The 19,625-nt window shown below is 30.1% G+C and overlaps 2 protein-coding genes across 3 annotated transcripts; one reads left to right on the top strand and one right to left on the bottom strand.

Moving 5' to 3' along the window:
- The first annotated feature begins 8,242 nt into the window (after positions 1–8,242).
- LOC129887878 (protein TIFY 6B-like) lies at positions 8,243–12,202 on the top strand. 2 transcript variants are annotated; one of them, XM_055963110.1, is made up of 7 exons: positions 8,243–8,572; positions 9,876–10,018; positions 10,514–10,602; positions 10,842–10,932; positions 11,068–11,401; positions 11,604–11,661; positions 11,778–12,202. In XM_055963110.1, exons 1-7 carry the CDS (start codon positions 8,488–8,490, stop codon positions 11,896–11,898), a joined length of 921 nt encoding a protein of 306 aa, XP_055819085.1. In that variant the 5' UTR covers positions 8,243–8,487; the 3' UTR covers positions 11,899–12,202. The 2 variants fall into 2 exon arrangements, with proteins under 2 accessions (XP_055819085.1, XP_055819084.1); XM_055963109.1 differs by having other exon boundaries at positions 10,418–10,602.
- Positions 12,203–15,074: 2,872 nt separating this feature from the next.
- On the bottom strand, positions 15,075–18,145 carry LOC129887877 (F-box protein SKIP28). Its single transcript, XM_055963108.1, has 3 exons — positions 17,721–18,145; positions 16,203–16,564; positions 15,075–15,480 (listed from the first exon to the last, which is right to left on the bottom strand). Exons 1-3 carry the CDS (start codon positions 18,036–18,038, stop codon positions 15,243–15,245), a joined length of 918 nt encoding a protein of 305 aa, XP_055819083.1. The 5' UTR covers positions 18,039–18,145; the 3' UTR covers positions 15,075–15,242.
- Positions 18,146–19,625: the final 1,480 nt, after the last annotated feature.

The following is a 19,625-nucleotide window of genomic DNA, read 5'->3' as shown; positions in this document are numbered from 1 at the left end:
TGGCTAATTAAATTCGTCAAGAATAAAAAAAACTATTTCTTTAAGCGTATTTTTTATATGGATATTCTTTATTTACCAAAAAAAACATATTTATTTGTCTCCCTTTAGATGAGTATAATGGTGATCTTATTATTTGTTCTAAACTTCATTTATAGAGTTATACTGAGTATATTATTATGATTTTCGATAATAATCTTAAGATGGTCTTATTTCTTTTATAACCCTTGTTTGATGTTCAATATTTTAAAATCTCAATATCAATTTTTCTTAATCATCCTATAAAAAAAATCTCAAAAAATAATATCTCTAACTTGAGTCTTGATTGGAATTTTAAAAGTCGGGGGTATGAGGTAAGGTGTTTTGAACAGCACTAGGCAAGGCGTAAAACATGATAACGTAAAGTATAAATATTATTACATCAATAATAAAAAAATATTAACTTATAGTAAAAATACGTTTAAAATAATAAAAATTAAAATATCTGAAATATACGATTTTTACATTAGGAACTTACGCCTCAAATGTAAAAACATATCTTCTATAAATCTATGATTTTCATTTACGTTCCAAAATATTGCTTCGAGACTCGCCATAAAAAGGCCTTTAAAAATACAATTTTGATATTATCATTAATATTATTAAATTTAATCTTTCCTAGACACAAGCGGACACAAAAATAATAATTATTGATATTTGTACTTTTATAAAAATGAACATGAATGTCACATGGGATAATAGAAGTTTCAACATTAATTGTAGGGCTGAGAAACGTCTTTCCGCCCGTCTGTAATTTTTTGAATAATAGTAGCCGATTGAGATATTGGATTTTCTAATTTACTGTTCATGTTCAATTTTTTTTTGACAGTTTTAGATTGTGGTGCTTGGGCAATCCACAACAACTATTAACGATTTTTCTCTTCAATCAACCGAAGCTACTATCCTAAAATAAGAAACTCCTAAATTAAAGAACTACAGGAAAGGTAATAAGGATCCTAGATTACCTAGTAGAAAAGATTGAAAAATAATCACAAATCTCATCAACAAGTAAGATTTTTTAGACGGACATCTGAAAATTGACTCTTTATTAATTCAATTCATGATTTCAGAGAAAGAAATGTGAGAAAATATCCAAGGGACAGAGAGATTGTCAATCGATTTGAGGCCTTCAAAATAACACGATGTGATGATGGACAGTGGCGGACCCAGGATTTTTAATAAGGGGGTTCAAAATCTGAAAAAGTAGACACACGAACTAGCCGAAGGGGGTTCGACATCTACTATTTATACATAAAAAAATATTTTAACCATTTATAAATAATATAATTTTTCGCCGAAGGGGGTTCGGATGAACCCCCTAATTACATGCTAGATCCGCCCCTGATGATGGATACTTTAGGGGGACCATAAAAACTTGTAATGGAGTGCGCAAAATTTTATATGCAAATCGAATAAATAAATAAAGGAAAAAGAGTTAAAAATACCTTTAAATTATTTGAAATAAATAAAAATGTCCTCTATCTATAGTTGGGATAATAGTCCGAAACATATCCGAACTTTGACGAAATTTGTTGTTATGATACCAAACTTTGGACGGGTCCTATTACCCCCCTGAACTATTTAATAGTGCATTTTAAAAAATAAATCTTGTTCAATATTACTTTTAAGGAACTCTATTTTTTATTTTTTTTTAAAATCCATTTTAAGTAATAAAAATGAAGGAAATTATTTTATTCTTCGTAATCTCATTTTATCAATTAAAATAGAATAATTTCATGTACTCTAAGTTTTAACGGATAATATATGTCACATATAAGATTATAATAAATCTATCATTAATTTTTATTCAAATAACGATAGAAAATAATTATAATAAATATTTATTTTTTATTATTTTCTAATTAAAGTAGAATAAACATTTGCTAATATATATTTATTTGAAAAGGAACATTTTTGACTCATTAAATAACAACAAGGGCATTTCTGAACCAAAGTATTAACGATAAGGGTATTTTTGGACCAACTATAAGCGGAGGTCATTTTTGTTCATTTCAAATAGTTTAAGGGCATTTTGACCTTTTCCCATAAATAAATTATTATAACAATAAATTATGTACATTTTTTTATACTTAAAAAAAACCTAATTTGTTTATAAGGATATAAATTAACTATTTAAAATTGAAATGAGAGTAGAATTAGTATGTAAAAAACCATATATAAGCAATTGGCAGCATAAGTAAAAAAGCGCTATACTTCTTTTTAAAATAAATGAGGGAAAGGACTGCAAGATGGATCGAAATGAAATCTACTAATAAGATGAAAGTTTACGTAATTAATCAACCGAATTATTAAAATTTTCGAAGAGCACTATATCTAAGAATTAACAACATGAAAATTTTATTCTAAATCACATCTGAAATTTGTTAAAAAATATTAAAGATGAAAATATTAATAAAAAAATACATTGAAATAAGGAGCTGAGGGAAGAAAAGGGGTTTGGATGATTTGTTTCACCAGAAAACTACATTATATAAATATAAATATCAATTTATGCCTTCCCATAAATTTAATGAATATATATACACTATTAAAACTAGCTATGTGATTGTCTGCGTTCTATGTTAGGTGAGAATTATACCAAAAGAACCCTGATTTGTTTTTAAGGATACAAACTATTTAATATTGAAATGAGAGTAGAATTAGTATGTAAAATTCATATATAAGCAATAGGCAGAGTAGGCAAAGAAGTGCCACACCTTTTTAAAAAAAAAGAAAAAAAATGAAGAAAGAGATTATGAGGCGGAGAATCACATCCTCCAGTTTATATAATCAATCAACTAATCTACTGAATTTCACCAAAAACGCTATATCTACGAATCAACAACACGAAAAAATTATTCTAATTCACATCTACTTATTTGAAATTGTTGAAAAAATTAAAGATGAAAATACTAATAAAAATATACACTTGAATAAGGAGCTAAGACGAAAAGGGGGTTAAATGGTTTGTTTACTACATTATATTTATAAATATCATTTTTTTTTCAAATATATATATATATATAACACAGAATTAATATTTTTAATAAAAATCATATCTTCGCCACTAGTCACCTATGCCTTCCTATAAGTTTGATGAATATACACTATAAAACTAGCTATGTTATACTTTTATGTTGTATGTTCTACAAAGTTTTAAATTGTGTTAAATTAATTTAATTTTTGTAGTCGAAATCTTTTTTTTTAGTCGAAATCATAAATGGAATGAATAGTAAATTAAAGTTGAGGGATTAAAAGATACATTTTAATTAAAGAAGAAAACATGCGGCACCTAAAATTACGCATACGGATTAATAGGGGTGGAATAAAAATTTTAATTTTACAAATTCTGAATTTTAAAATCATGACTTTAAGTGTTAGTAACGGGTAAAGTTGCTGCTGTGATCAGGAGATCATAGGTTCAAGCTTTAGAACAGCCTCTGACAAAAATACAATTAATGAATTTCTTATCATAAATATAATATTTAAGCAAATATCTTATCGGGCTCTATTGAATATGTTACCATTGTTAATGCTACAGGGTCGATCAAACTTATATCCGAACTTCTAACTCCGCCCCTCCGCCCCGTGGATTTAGAATTGTTATCCTATTCTTTGACCAAACACGTGAAGAAATTATTAATTAGTTAGGCATAACAAATCAATTATTTTTCACAAAATTGCGTGTAAAGCTCAACTTTCATACCACCAAACGCCACGTTCTTTATATTACAATATTCTTTTAAATAATTCAAATCATTTGATTTTATTATTGGGGGTAACAGGTTATATAACATTGATTGCATTGAATTCTAAAATACCAAATATTGAAAGACAAAAAATATATATAAAAGCAGCACAGAATTATTGATTTCTAAAAAAAAAATAAAAAATGGTCAAACCCCAATTAAAAAAGACAATAAATTTTAATTTAGAGGGTCTAAGCACATGGTTTATTAAATATAATATAGTAGAATTTGGTGTCACCCAATTTCCAACCAAAAGATTTTTTTTTTAAAAAAAAGGACATGGAAAATTAGGTAAATTATAAATGCATCGGTTGCATATGTATTACATTATGGATTTATTCAATGAAATAATAAAAACTTATTCACATCGAGTGTTTATGGCTAATTAATATAATTTATTATAATTAAATAATTTAGTAAAGTAGAAATACATATTAATTAATCATGATTAAATAAATGAACTAAGTATTCAAACATATGATTAACCAATGAATGTTGGGTCTTTGAGGTTTTTGCATTTTTCTTTAATTATTTTTCGATTGTTAGATCACCAAAATCAGAATTGATTTATTTTGGTTTTATTTTTTCTATATAAATTGGATTCATTTTTCCAGTATCATTCTCATGTCCAGAGATTAATTTAATTCTTTTTCATGAGATCGAAAATTAAACATAATATAATTGATTTTTTAAAATTTCATTTTTTTTGAAAATGTAAATAAAATAATATAAGTAGTACTACTATGAGCCCGTTTGGATTGGTTTTAAGTTGGTCAAAACCAACTTAAAGCCTCTTTTCAGCTTTTGAACGTGTTTGCCTAATGCTAACTTTATGCCAGAAAGTTCTTAAAGTCAGTCAAAAATGAAAAGTTAGGATTCCTAACTTTTTTTTTTAAGTGTTTAAAGTCATTTTCTTTTACTATGAAAATTACTTTTATATCCCTTATATTTTAACTAAATTCCCAAACTACACTTTTTATTCTTTTAACCCTAAAATTCACATAATTTTTCTCATTTAAGCACTTTTATCCATACACTCAACTGCTTATTTATAAAAATAACTTTCAGCACTTTAAAGTTCTAAAAGCACTTTATACATAAAAATTACTCTTTTTAAACCCACCCAAACGGGCTCATAACATCAATACCTCAAGAAGAAAACATCAAAATTTATTAATATTTCAAAAGTTTATCTCATGAGATAAAATTGTCCAATTATTTGTTTTGATCTTATACTCAACATTCCATATTCGTATTGAAGCCCGACTAATTCAAATTCTTTCTGTGCAGGGCTTCATTCATGGAGAAGCACTTCCTATCACTAATTTCTTTTATATCCTAAACTTGAACTCGAAATTAAAATTAAAAAAAAATAGTTCATTCGTTGCACCACAGATATTGATGATAAAATTGTCCAATTATACCCTATAATAAAAGACTCTAGCTTTATATAGGAACCCTTTCGAGGTAGAATAAAAATAATAATCTCGTGATAAAATTTGAGATCAATCTTGTCTCATGTTTAGCTGAAGATATTAGCTACTAATTTCGAGATTCTTTTATCTCACTATTTATATTAAAATGATGAAATTATTATTCCATGTTAAAGATGAGATAAGATAGTTCCATGAAATATTTCAATCTTTATTCATCGCATCCCCGCATATCAAATGATTAACAATTATGATCCGTAATTAATTTTTAAAAAGTTCTTATTACCTAATTAGAACTGAGCTTTTTATCCATAAATCACAAAGGTGGATCTATTGATTGGTCATGTAATATAGGCCTGAGTTGGACATTCGATTGTTTCGATTTGAATTATCTGGAGAATGCAATGCGTGATATATATCAAAAAGATGAACAATCAAATCTATTTATCGATTCACTCAAAAAGGTGAATAGAGTCCCAATAAAGATATGTAAAAAGCAGATCCGATTACCCGTATTCTTAATCCTAAATGGAATTTTTATCTTTTTTCTTCCAGCATAATAGACTAAAAAAAAAATTATTAACTTTTTTTTGTCAAAATTGGACTTATTTTTCCACAGATTTACGACTATACCACTTATCCTGTTATTAAATTCGCACGTGCTTTCATATTGACAAATTAGTCAGTGGGACCATGACACATCACCCGGGCCCCACATGTTCCTAAGTGTTATCTACACCTAATTTCTCGTATTACTTCTCGAGAATTTATCGGATTCATTTTTCACGCGATTTGTCAGGTAAGGCGTGTGCATTTTACATAATTTATCATGCGGAATATTATGTCTACTTATTCAATTTAATAATAGTTTAAGTTTTTACTTGTTCAATTAAGGTCTAGTTAAAAAGTATATTTATGTATTACGCATATAAAAATAACATAATATATATAGTTGGAATATACATTTTAACTTAACATCAACTGACAACTAAATGCTTCAATTTTGAATATGAATATTTGCACACCTTAACTCACATCATTGAACGGTACTCCAATTTACAAAATAATTATCTAAACACATTTAAAATATATGTGTTATGTTAATAACAAGGGTCTACGAGATAAATAAGGATGAACACGTGTCTATCTCTAAGTTGATGACAGCACATGTTTTTTTGGTACCACATACAAGTGGGTGGAAAATGATATTTGGTAACATGTTTTTATCTAAATCATCGCACGTGGTACCTTACCGGTACAACCGGCTATTTACCGGTTCTATAGGTAAGCTGCCCCCACCCCACCCCCACGCCTACCCCTACCACTACTCTACTTTATTAGCATCACATGAAAAACTATTCCAGCTTAAAATGTCAAAATTACCCTTTTGGGCAATTTCTTCGTTACAAAAGTAGGGGTGTTAAATGGTACGATTTGATGTTGACTTTAGAAGTTATTTGGTTTGTCTCAAATTATTTGAGGTATTTCTGTTTTACACGCTCTTTAAAAATATTAATTATGAAGAGTTATGGATTATTTTATTTTTAATAAAATATTTTTTTATTTTATATTAACTGAATTTTGAGGTTTTTTTCATTATTTAAAATAATTAAATTGTTTAAAGTTTAAAGTGGATGTTTGAATTTTTTTTATATTTATCCTTTTATTTATTAAAGTTTTATATTTTTTAGGAGATAAATTATATTTCTTACAAAGTTATATTTATAATTTCATAAATGGCAATAGTGGAAATTGTGATTCAAATTATGTCCTTGAATATTTTTTTTAATATGTGTTCAATGCCTCACAAATTCAATTAATATGGAATAAAGAAAGTAATTTATAGTTAGATAAACATCTATTATTTATTTTAAATCACAAATTTCAAAAACAATTATTCTTTCTAAAATTTCATATCAAATTAAATTATATCATATAAAATAAAATGAGAGAATTTTTTCACCTGACTTACGAAGTTAACAACTAAAGAAAGAACGTGGAAATCTATCCCATATCATCTAAAATGTATAAGATGATATTATAGAAAATGTGTCAAACTCTATTATGTACTTTATTTTTGTTTTTTCCCCTTAGAAATGGTAAAACTATAAATGACTTTTGGCACCAAATTGGATACTCGACTTGTTAATTTTTAACAGTACGCATCGAAAGGCTAAACAACACGTGATTGTAATTAGTTAGGGGTACTACAGTCATTTAACTGTTGTATTACTTTGTGCTTCTTTTAAAAAAAAAATAGTCTCATGTACAAAGTTACTGTGTATGATGTAAACAATATATTCTAATGCTTAATGACTACTTTCACCAGTTAAACTTATAATCTTAGATAACACAGATACAATTTAAGTAAAAAATAAGCCTTTTATATTTAAATCGGAGATAAGTTCATTCTATCCCTTAGTTATCAATATAAATTCATGTTGATATCTATAGTATTTGACTAAGTATATTTAAATTTTGGTAAATTAAAATATATATGTTTAGTCATTTTATGTAAAAAATAATATTATATTCGACGATGTGCATTTGCATCTCTATTTATAGAGGCAAATCTACTATTTTTAAAATATAGATGCACCACTAAAATAAAGAAGAAAAAAATGTATCAAGTGAGAATCAATCTCTAATTCTCTAAGAAAATAATTCAATCTTTAATTAAGTGCATCATTTAGCATTCTTGTAAAACGAGCAGACTATAAATTTGCCTCTTCTTACCTAGGATCGATACTAAATAATTTTTTTTTCCCACATAAGAAAATCTGCATATACTTTATTCTTTCCGATGCATACCCATTCTTGTCAAAAATTTATCTAAAAACAATTTTTTTATTCACACAAAATATATATATACTCTATTCTCTCCACACGGACACTTATATGTTGTTGAAGGGCATAACCCCCACCCCACCCCACGCCCACTCCCACCCCACCCCACCCCACCCCCACCCCCACAAACCAAAAGGAAAAAAACGTTGATTAAGTCACTAATGATAAATAAAAGGATTACATAAAGAAAGAAAGAGAAAAAGGCTGATCAACTTCTCTATTTGCCTCTATTTGCTGCAGTTAGAAGTATCAGTACTATATTTCTCTTTCATTCCTTTCTCTCTTTTCTTTGCTTTTGGGTTTCTGGTGTTTGCTGTTGTTTTGTTCTTCTTTTAGTTTTGGTTGGGTTTGATCTGCTTCTTTGGGTGCTTTAAAGTTTCTTGAAATTTTGAATTTTGGAAGTTTCTTGAAAATTCATAGAGATGGAGAGGGACTTTATGGGATTGAATATTAAAGATTCTTTAGTTGTAGTCAAGGAAGAACCTGTTGAAAGCTGCAAAGATTCTGGTTTGTTTTCTTTGACCAAAAATTATGAATTTTTAGCTTTGTTGTGAGCATAAAAATCTGATCTTTAGTTGTTTTTTTTGGTTCATTTATGAGTTTAGGAAGTGGGTTGCTTTTGAATTTTCAGCTAAAAAAGTATTATTTAATTTGTTAAGTTGTTTAATGCATGAGTATTCTTTAATTTGTTGGCTAAATTGAGTATTTTGGTGTTGTGTTGCTTGGTGAATTGGTTAAGAGCTAAACTTCCCTATGAAACTTTTTGCCTAGATTTCCAATTGCTAAAAGGATTTTTTTTTGACTTTCTGATTTAGTAATTTGTTTGAGCTGAGACTGTATCGGAAACAGTCTTTCCCGAGGTAGGGGTAAGGTGCGAGTACACTCTACCCTCCCTACACCTCGCTCGTGGAATTACACTAGGTATGTTGATTGATTGGTCTTGATTTAGTAATTTGTTTGAGCTAAGAGTCTAAAGGAAACAACCTCCCTCTCTACCTCCAAGGTAGGGCTAAGTTGTGCGTAAGACCTCACTCGTGTGTTTACACTAGGTATGTTGATTGAACGATTTTGATTTAGTAATTTGTTTGAGCTGAGAGTCTATTAGAAACAACCTCTCTACCTTCAAGGTAGGGCTGAGGTGTGCGTACACTCTACCCACCCTGACCTCACTCGAGTGATTACACTAGGTATGTTGATTGATTGATTGTGATTTAGTAATTTGTTTGAGTTAAGTTTCTATCAGAAACAACCTCTTTACCTGCATGGACCCCGCTTGTGGGATTACATGGGATATGTTGATTGATTGATTTTGATTTTGTAATTTGGTAAATTTCCAAGAAGTTTGAAGTACACAAGGATGTTGGTTTAGTCTGAGGATGATTGTTGGTTTGATCCATTTAGTCTGAAGAAGTTTATGCCGAATTTTGCTTTTGGTATTTAATGTTTCCTTTCTTGAATCTAAAAGAAGAAACTCTTAATTATTGTTGGTTGAATCGGACAAAATGAAAGATTTCCTTTTGTGGTATTGTATTATGAGGTAATAAGCAATTTGGATTGATTATAGTTTTTGTTTAGAGGTGGAGTCAAGATTTGAACTTTATAGGTTCTAAATTCTAGGATAACAACATGATGTGTTAATAACTGAATCCTGAATTTAATTTGTGTACATATTTAGTGGATTTCCTAATAAAATTACAGGATTTGGAGTAAAATTACTGGGTTCGGCTGAATCCATACAAAATTTTCTAGCTTCCATGTTTTTTGGTATTGTTTTTATGTATTAAGTTAAAATGATTCTCGTTTGTATAAGGGTTACACTGGTCATTGTCGAGCAAGGTTGGTGTACCTCATTTCATGTCTTTTAACTCTGCTCAAGATGAAAACACCTTCAAAGCTCTATCTGCCACGGATGGAGTCAATGCTAGTCTCAAACGTCAGTCTGGTGACCTCCAGGTTAGTCCTGTCCCTTTAATTGAACAAAGTTGGTTTATATATATTTGTATAGGATCTGTGTGACGTCTAAATGAGAACACCAAATATGTCATGTTTTTAGTGAAGCTATTTGTTATTAGTGCTTTGCCGAAGTTTTAGCTCAAGTCACAGGAGGAAGGTTAACCATAAATAGCTTCCTCTTGTCAATTATCTCTACTTCTTGTGTCATTCATTTGTGAAGTTATACTCCAAATTAGTAACAAACCGCAATGAATTGTCGACAATCTCCTGCTTTTATTGTCTATGGATTCCTTTCGAAATGAATCACACCACTTTTAAATCCATTTGGGAAAAAAAAATATATCGCCTCGGGTGACAAGGAACATTTTTTTTAGCCTGACACCTTAGAATCTGCAACAGAATGTGCATGCAATGCATCTTCCGTGTGATGTTAAGATGCTTCCATTTAACATGAGCAATCCCTCCTACAAGACTCATTTTGGTGGTACTGGCCAGATGAACCAAATTCTTGGTGGAATTCCTGTTACAGCTCCTCATTCAATGCTTCCATCGCGTGGCTCTGTGGCTGGGACAACCGAACCTTGGTAAGTTAACCATTTTGTGCTCACAAAACAGACTGCATATATTATGTTACTGAAGTTCTATTTGGTAGTTATAATGAACACATCAACATGCAGTTAATACCAATGATGACTGTTATGCAGTTTCTTGACGCACTGTTAATTGGAGAACATAAAATATATTAGACAACATGGCTAAGAAAACCCTAGCAGATTGAAACAGAGACTGAAACTTTGTCTAAAATGCCGTACATCTTTTGCAGGTTTAATTACAAAGGTTCTGCAGCACCTGCTCAACTGACCATCTTCTATGGTGGGACGGTCAATGTCTTCGAGGATATCTCCCCTGAGAAGGTACCCCCTCTTTCTCTCTCTCGTATGCACACAAACTGATGTAAAGAGAGGCTATCATTAATCCAGAAAGAGAGAAAAAAATGCAATTGCTAAGAAGTTTCTCTAACTATTTTTGGCTGGGCGTGTGATACACAGGCACAGGCTATTATGTTTTTGGCTGGAAATGGTTGCGCTCCACCTAATGTGGTGCAACCAAGGTTTCAACTTCAGGCATCTGCATCGAAACCTGCTGCTGCAGATGGCGCTTGTGTGAACCAAACCCCAAACATGCTGCCCGCCTCGGGTCTTTCTAGCCCTATGTCCGTTTCTTCCCATCCCATTGGTCTATCTGATGGCAGTTCTGGAAACAAAGATGACATGAAGATATCTAAAACTGCGAACATTTCAATGGCTCCCCTTGGCACATTAGAGACTCCAAAGATTGTGACATCACTAGGACCTGTTGGGGCGACTACCATAATGCCAGCAGGTATGACATTCCGGAGTGGAAACTCAGAACATATTTGTGACATAAAAACTTGCAATAACTAATTATGTTACTCCGAAGTGGAAGTAACTATTTTCTTGAATTCTTTAGCAGTCATTGAAGCCCTTAAGAGAAAATCTTTTAGTTTCATCGCAACTCATTTAGTCCAACCTTCATTGATTCTTATCATTTACGTTTTCTGCAGCGGTTCCGCAGGCTAGGAAAGCATCTCTGGCTCGGTTTCTGGAGAAGCGAAAGGAAAGGTAAAGTGCTAAATGTTTCTTGTTTTATCGCTTGTTTTTTCTTTATGCTTTAGTAGATACTCTCGAGCACAATGCAAGAAAGTATTGAGATTTAAGTGCGGATTCATGTTTTGCAGGGTGATGAACTTAGCACCATATGGCCTCAGCAAGAAATTGCCTGAGTGCTCCACCCCCGAGTCTAATGGAGTTGGTTTCTCTGCAACTTCCAGTCCTCTGTTAGCCGGTAAGGAGACCTAGCTATGATCTCTGAAGGCTGCTTAACGCTATGAATCAGTGAAGCATAATCTCTATTTTATTCAGCAAGTTAAAATCTGTGTAGCTATCAAGTTTTGTTTATTGTAATTTGTAATGTCAACTTGGTTTAGCTCTAGCTAGACATCCTAGTATCCAATTGGTTTGGTCTTTCTGTACTTAATTCTCTTTGTATCTGAAACCTGGTGGAATTCTTCCCATCCAAATGACTTCTTCAATTTGTAAAATATTTATTTTGTTACATTGTGTTTCATAAGTATAAATATATATTAATATTATTTAGTCATTACATGCTTTCTTATACCTCGATTATCGTATTATTTTGTTACTATATGTTGTTTTTGTTATAGTTTGTTGTTTCTTTTTCTGGACTGCTTTGCATTGATTTTCCTTGAGCCGAGGGTCAATCATAAATAGCTTATCTACCTCTGAGATAGAGGTTAGATTTGCGTACACTCTACCTTCTTCAGATCTTACTCTGTGGGACTATCTTGGGTATGTTTTTCTATTTACACGGTTATAGTTTTTATAATCAAGTGTGTGGTTTGGGAGTAGCCTAAATCTTTTTATGGTTTAAAGAATTATAAACCAAAGGCGAGGGGAATCTAGGAGCAACAGTAAAATAGGTGAGAAAAAATAGTAAAATTGTCTTTTGTCTATGACCTCTCTGGTCTCCACTAGACTCTTTTGTAATAGTTTGACGAGCTGAACCATTAAAAAGAATTACGTTCTATCTTCTACTCTAAAAGGTTTGTGAAAACCAACACCACATTATTTCGCTCGGATCAAAGGAGAGGGGTTACCTAGTCAAAGATGAACTAATTGCCTTTGAGTTCTATCAAACCAGACACTTAATGATATTTGTTTTATAATCAATATTATATAAACCAATGTTGTAAATACTTAGACCATCTTAAATAAATAAGATTCCTTCCAAGCAATAAATTGAAAGAGAATATTAAATTGGTAGAAATTTTGGATATTTTTTGGTGGATATAAGGAGGAGACTGATTTAATGTCATTATCTAACAAGTTGTCCATACACATCTTTCACGTGCAAAAGGGTCTAAGTTATTAAATTGATAAAAATTTCATAATAAAATTTGAGATTATTTATTTGGCATTTAATTATAGATATTAATTAATTTTGAGATATATTTTATGCTAAAATGAAGAGATTACAAAATGAAAATTGAATTCTTGTCAATAAAATAAAAAATCAGATACTCAATCAGTCGAGCCAAGAAATATCTCAAACTATTCCATCTCATTAAAATATTTTTATCTATCCATTCAGATAACCAAACGACCCATAAATGCTCAAGACGGATCCACCAACTCTGAGTGGCTGTCCTTTTATATCATACATTTTTATATATTGTTTTTATTTATTTCTTCCTTCATTTCATATTAAGTGAATTTTTGAGAAATTTTTTATTGTTCAAAATAATTAAATTATTCAAAGTTCAAGATAGATGTTTGAATTTTTTTTCATATTTGCTCTTTCATTTATTAAAGTCTTATATTTTCTAAGAGATAAATTACACTAATTACAAAATTATATTTTTAATTTTACAAAAAACAAACAGTGAAAAGTATAATTTAAATTATGTCCTTAAAAAAATATGGAATTGAGGGAATATATGGTAGTGGTTAATTTCAAAATCTTTTTTTTATTCTTCTCCCTCTATTGGTGGATATTATTTTACCAATTTTAACACGTTTTAAAAAAAATTTCACTTTTATGGGGCCCAAGTGTTTGGTGATTGCTTGCAAGTTGAGATTTTCCTGTCTGTCACTAATTGACCCTAGAACATGCTTTCTTTAGGTGTCACTATTTCAAATTAGTGAAAAATAAAGGTGTGTATAGTATGGTATGAAAATGTTTTTTACCCAAAAAAAAAAAAAAATTAATATATTTTTTTGATGTTCGCTAAGTAAGCAGGAAATATTATTTATGAAAAAAAAATCGTATAATGTATTCAAATATTGTGGAGTTTACCATTAATTTTGCAGCTCTACAAACTTATTACTCCCTTCATCTATTTTTACTTGTTCAGTGTAGTAAAAATAAATATTTTTTTTTACTTGTCCAATTTAAAAAATCAAGAGATAATTTATCACTTAATTTCTAATTTATTTTATATTAACTATAGTCATCTCTCAATGCATTTTCTAAAGCATTGAATTTATTACATTCAGAGGGTAATATATCAAAGGCCTCTTTTCTTTCATTTCTTCGATAGATAAAGAGGGAGGGGCAGAACATTTGATTTTTTCATGTTGTTGAAGAGTATCATTGATTTTTTCATGTCGTCAAAGATTTAAACAATAAAAATAGATGACATCTATCTAATCAAATTGATCAGGTCATATAGAAGCAAATATCAAATAAAGACAAGATTAATCGAGGTTATTCAAACAAACATAGTAAATAGGCTAATAAGTAATAAATGGTTCATAATCTACCCACCTAATTCTTACTAAATTTATTCATAACCTACCTACTCAATTCTTACAAAATTTACTCTTTTAAAATAATTTATTTAGGTGCGTAATAAATTTTTTATGGCTAGATATATCATATTAAATAAAGAAAATGTATTTTTAAAGAGTTAATAATCAAAAACACATTTAACCTATCATTTTTTCGCAAATTGCAAAATTCAACTATTTATAATTTCCTTCTACCTAAAATATCACTTCCTTTGTATTAAACCATGTCTCATTATTGAGTTAGCCAAGTATTTATTCTCAAATGACAACATGTGCGTTCAGACCAACTGAGCATTGAAGTGTATTTTAATATAAATGGGGTGATAGTTTAAGTAGGTAAATAAAACAATAAATAGTTCAAAAATAAAACTTGCAAAAAGGTAATACAATTTTTTACCATTAACTAATTTTTAAACTAAGCTGAATTAATAAATTCAAACTCAAAAAAATTGTATTTTTATGAGCTAATTTGACTGCATTCAGATAAGCGAAACATATCTTTATGTGATCCAACATGAAATGAACTTATTCAAGTTAAAAGTTAACTCACCTTTATAACTCCCTAATCAAGTAGGAGATCATGAAAATAACTATATCATCACATAAATAATTGTGACGGAAGAGTATTAATCACCACCACAAATTATGAATTCAGCAGAAATTAATAGCACTTTAATACAAACTTTGTATTTCTATTAAGAAATCCACCTAATATCTATGAATAGTCTTATGTCGAACTCGAGCACTAATTACTATCTGTTCTAACATCCACAATCCATAAACTTAAAATCATGAATTCGTCTGTCCAAAAGCAATATACATTTTTAAAACCACTAATATGAACTTTGTGTTGCATGAAAACTACAATCACTACACAAGAACCCTGAAGAAGAGCCAACATGCTGCTGGTAAGCATGTTGGTTGCAATATGCCTTGTTACAAAAATTACATTTTGGAAGATGAAGCCAACAATTCAAGCACAATATATCTACACAAGCTGCTTCACCTAATTCTTCATCTTTGGTACATACACCACACTCTTCACATCTTGTGACACAGAGGAAGCATCCCCTGCATTTACGAGTGATAAAATTAGCTCATGAAAATATGATTCGTCCATTCATTAATCAACTCATTTTGACTTATTCATATTAGTCCACCTAAAATTGGTCGGGATTGGGCTAAATATGCAACCCAAATTGACCAATGAAAAATCTTGTGAAATTACTTTTAAAAAGACTTTTTTGTTATATATAGTCATAATAAAATAAAGTTTTAATAGGTAATTAAATAAATTAAAATATGATAAGAGTTGACTGTTGAGCAAGTAGGGTATGATCCATTGTCAAGTCCATTATGACCTAGTCCATCTCAACCCTAAGTAACGTTTGGAGGGATCATTAAGTTGACCGAATTTAGTCTAACTCGCCTATTTGACCCCTTTACTGGTACAATTAAAAAATAGACAGTTTCCAGACTCGTAATTAAAAAATAGCCACATATTCAAAATGTCATTGAAATATAGCTAATTTATCGAATCCATGATACTCATGGATTTTGAACTTAAAAATTCCATCATCATTATATCCTAGACAAAATTCAGGATACTGTCATAAAGTTTCACTTTCGTTTTTTAAGTTCGATCCGAATCAATGACAACATCATGGACTTTTCACTTGTTTAAGTTCGGAATTCATAACATCATCATGGTATTTTCGCATCAAAAGTGACTACTTTTCAAACATAAACTATTTTTCAAAAATAGATCCATAAAGTGACAATAAAAAACTTACCTGCACTCTATAAGTAGCTGCTTCTGTTGTTGTTGCATTCTCCTCTTACAAGAATCTCTTGGACAATCAAAAACTTCTCTTATTTCTCCACATTTCGGACATATATCTACGTCGATTGAAGGCTGAGATTCTTGTTTAAACGCGTGTAATTCGTGTCGTATGTTGTAGTAATTCTTCTTTATTTCTTTCATTTGCATTTGATTCATTCCCAATAGATGACAGAGTGTTTGAAAATCCTCTGTTTTCACATTGTAGATGCCAGAAATAGCTAAGGTTGTTAGCCTATGGTTTGGTTTGGTGAGCAATTTTACTGCACTAATGACTCCCTCAATGGTTAAGCTAGTGCACCCTTGTAAATATAGCTGGAAAAAATTAAGATTAGTCAAAGTCTCAAAAGGAATTTTATACAGACACAAATTTAGATTAGTCAAAGACTTACTTTTGGTAGGGAGGGGTTTGTGCTTTAATGAACTTTATACGATACGAATTCAGATTAGTCAAAGTTTCAAAACTGAAAAATTCATGGTTCATATGCTTAGAAAGAAGGATGAATATGATGGAGTTCATGATATTTATCTAAGTTAGCTTATGGGTTGATCAATGAAGGATTTTCAGCTTCGCAATTCATTGGAAAGGGAAGTGCAAAGAGAAATTATACGAAAATGATTGAATCTTCAGATGCTCAAAAAAAGATATGGGGTGCTTGAAAATGATTGAAGTAATGGATTAGGAGGATCTTTGTGGCTTTAGCTTTTAAAATGATTTTATTTGATATTATGGATGTCTGGATACGAAGGGATCATTTCACTTTTGTGAGTTGATTTTCACTATAGAGATGCTTCCCAGTTTAATAAGTCTTACGCGACAGTCGGCACTAGTGTTTTTGAAGGCAAAAAGCCTTTTAAGAACGGTTGGGACTTTAAGCGTAAAACACAAATAAGGTATAAGGTTTAATAAAGAAAGACACAAATGGAAGGAAAAAACACAAATATGTATGTATAGTTTAATATTAATAATTATAAGCATTAATAACAAATACATACAAAAAAAAATTAAAAATTACAATAAAGTGAAATATAATTATTTAGTTGTTTCCTTGAGATTACGCTCATTAGCAAAGAAAAGTATGCAGTAGAACCTTAACGAAGACACTGAAGTGCCTGTTAAATGAGGCGAAGTGATCAACATATTTTGCGTCTCGCTTTAGGGCTTAAGTATGTCTTTGACAATATTACGCGAAGCGAATTCAAATTAATTGAGGCCCAAAACAAGTGTTTGACACCAAATAGAATATATAGAGAGGGACTCAGAATTTGAACTTAACAGATTCGATCTTGTACGACTTCTAATATTGAATTCATTGTATCTTTGAAATTACGGATTCAAATCAAATATTTTTTTTTAAAAAAATCACAACAGGAAATAAAAATTGAAAAGGACTCCACCAACCAACCATATCTTATCCATTAATAACAATACCATTTCATCATAAACAAAAAAACTAACTACCATACATACCTTGTTGATATGAGGATTACTTGCAATAACTTGTAGAACTCCATCATCTGTTATCTTAAAGCAATTTTTCAGAGCAACAACATTCAATCGACCCTTTGCCTTAGACATTATTTTCACCAAAAAATCATCAGAAAATCGACTATTTAACGGCTTTTCGACGACGATATTTAACCATGGGAGTATGTCATGTTTTAGAGCATTTCTAAATGACTTGCAAACTTGAAACATTGATAAAAGTTCAAATATAGGGAGATAAGGCAAGATCAAGAACATAGCTTCATGTGGTGGACCTAATTGTGAAGGAGTACTTTGTATCATTTTTGTGTTATGGTATGATAAAAATATTAGTGTTAGTATTGAAGATAATGAAGCAAGATGTGTGTTGATAAACTTTGGTAGAATGGGAAAAGCAAAAAACTTAGGATATTTTTTGTCATATAATACCAATTGATGAATTGTACATGAGAGAAAATGATAAAAATGGTCCATTATGTTTGTGTATATTTAAAGTAGTCCATTAAATATATATTCATGAGAAGTTTTGGTCGTTGAATTTTCTCAAAGTGAGCGCGTTTATTTTTTGTCGAATATTTTAATAGAATTTTTCTGTTAAATTTGAGTAGAACTGTGAAAATAAAGTTTAACCAGAACAATCAAAAAATATTCAATTGAATATAGAACTCGCATCACAGAAAAAATTACATTAGAAGAAACTATAAAAATTGTAACTGCAAACGTGAATTCCCTCTAATCCCTTTTTTCACAGTTTCCCTCAAATTTAACTGACAAAATTTGATAAATATTTGATGAAGACTAAAAGTTTTCACTTTTGACAAACTTAAAGGACTAAAGTTGCCTAGAAATATATTTAAAGGATTGCTTTGAATGTACCCCTAAACATAAGGACTATTTTTGTTGTTTCCATGGCGGTGTGTCATGCCAGTGAGAAAAGAAAAATGTTTTCACATGTATGTCAACTTATATTAAAGTTGAGACTAAATTTTTATGAGTTTGTATCTAAATTAGTTTGTACGCACCTCAATTAATTTACGAGTATTTAATATTTTTTTTATCACTATAAATATTTGATAATTTTATCTATCAAAACTTATATTAATGGAAAAAAATAACATGGCATTTCTCCGCATTGCTAAAATTTGAATGCTTATTTATCATCATCTTTCTAATTTCATTGACCGCTAGACCTTGATTAATCCACGAGTACTTACTATTTTTCTAGTTATTACAAATATATAATAACTTTGTCCACTAAAGCTTACACCAATGAAAAAAAATTACCTGACATTTTTTTGTCTCTGCTAAAATTTGAAAGCTCATTTCTCGTAATTTATTCTAATTTTATTGACCGCTAGATCACACCTTTTATTAATCTTATATAAAATTAGTTTAAAATAGTAAAAGGACAATTTCAGTTCTGGCAAAGCAAACACATTGGTGACTGTATAATCCAACATACAAATTAAACAAAAACCTCTCATAAATAATAATGTGAATTCATTGATGATAGTAACAGAAGATTCTCCTTCTGAGTTGTGGATCGGAAGATTCCTATTATGAGATCATAGTCTCTTTCTCGTGATGGGTTGGTTGGGCATTTTGCTACTTCTTCAACGAAAAAAGTTAAAGATAGAAGACTGCAACTTTGGTCCATGGTGTCCTGAACTTATGTTCTATGTAAGGGAGAACTCACCAATCAGCTGGAATGCGAACGAATTCTTAACGGTGAGCCTGTTGATGATCTCTAGAACCTGTGTCTGCATCATGAAACGATGCAGGTTCAAATGAACGTCAGTACATAAAATGTACTATTATGTAATATGGCAGAATGAAACATGCATCAAGGTAGAATAATATCAGTTCAGATATCTCAATTCAGAAAGATAA

The sequence above is a fragment of the Solanum dulcamara genome, chromosome 4 (assembly GCF_947179165.1).
Source record: "Solanum dulcamara chromosome 4, daSolDulc1.2, whole genome shotgun sequence".
NCBI lineage: Eukaryota > Viridiplantae > Streptophyta > Magnoliopsida > Solanales > Solanaceae > Solanum > Solanum dulcamara.
Note: the sequence above shows the minus strand (reverse complement) of the source record. Positions and strands in the feature narration are given on the sequence as shown.

Coding starts and splice junctions, on each gene's coding strand:
- LOC129887877 (XM_055963108.1), bottom strand. CDS start 18,038: ATGATACAAAGTACTCCTTCACAATTAGGTCCACCACATGAAGCTATG. Junction 16,565..17,720: donor GTAATCCTCATATCAACAAG/GTATGTATGGTA, acceptor AATTTTTTCCAG/CTATATTTACAAGGGTGCAC. Junction 15,481..16,202: donor CAGCTACTTATAGAGTGCAG/GTAAGTTTTTTA, acceptor TCGTAAATGCAG/GGGATGCTTCCTCTGTGTCA.
- LOC129887878 (XM_055963109.1), top strand. CDS start 8,488: ATGGAGAGGGACTTTATGGGATTGAATATTAAAGATTCTTTAGTTGTA. Junction 11,402..11,603: donor GACTACCATAATGCCAGCAG/GTATGACATTCC, acceptor CGTTTTCTGCAG/CGGTTCCGCAGGCTAGGAAA. Junction 11,662..11,777: donor CTGGAGAAGCGAAAGGAAAG/GTAAAGTGCTAA, acceptor CATGTTTTGCAG/GGTGATGAACTTAGCACCAT.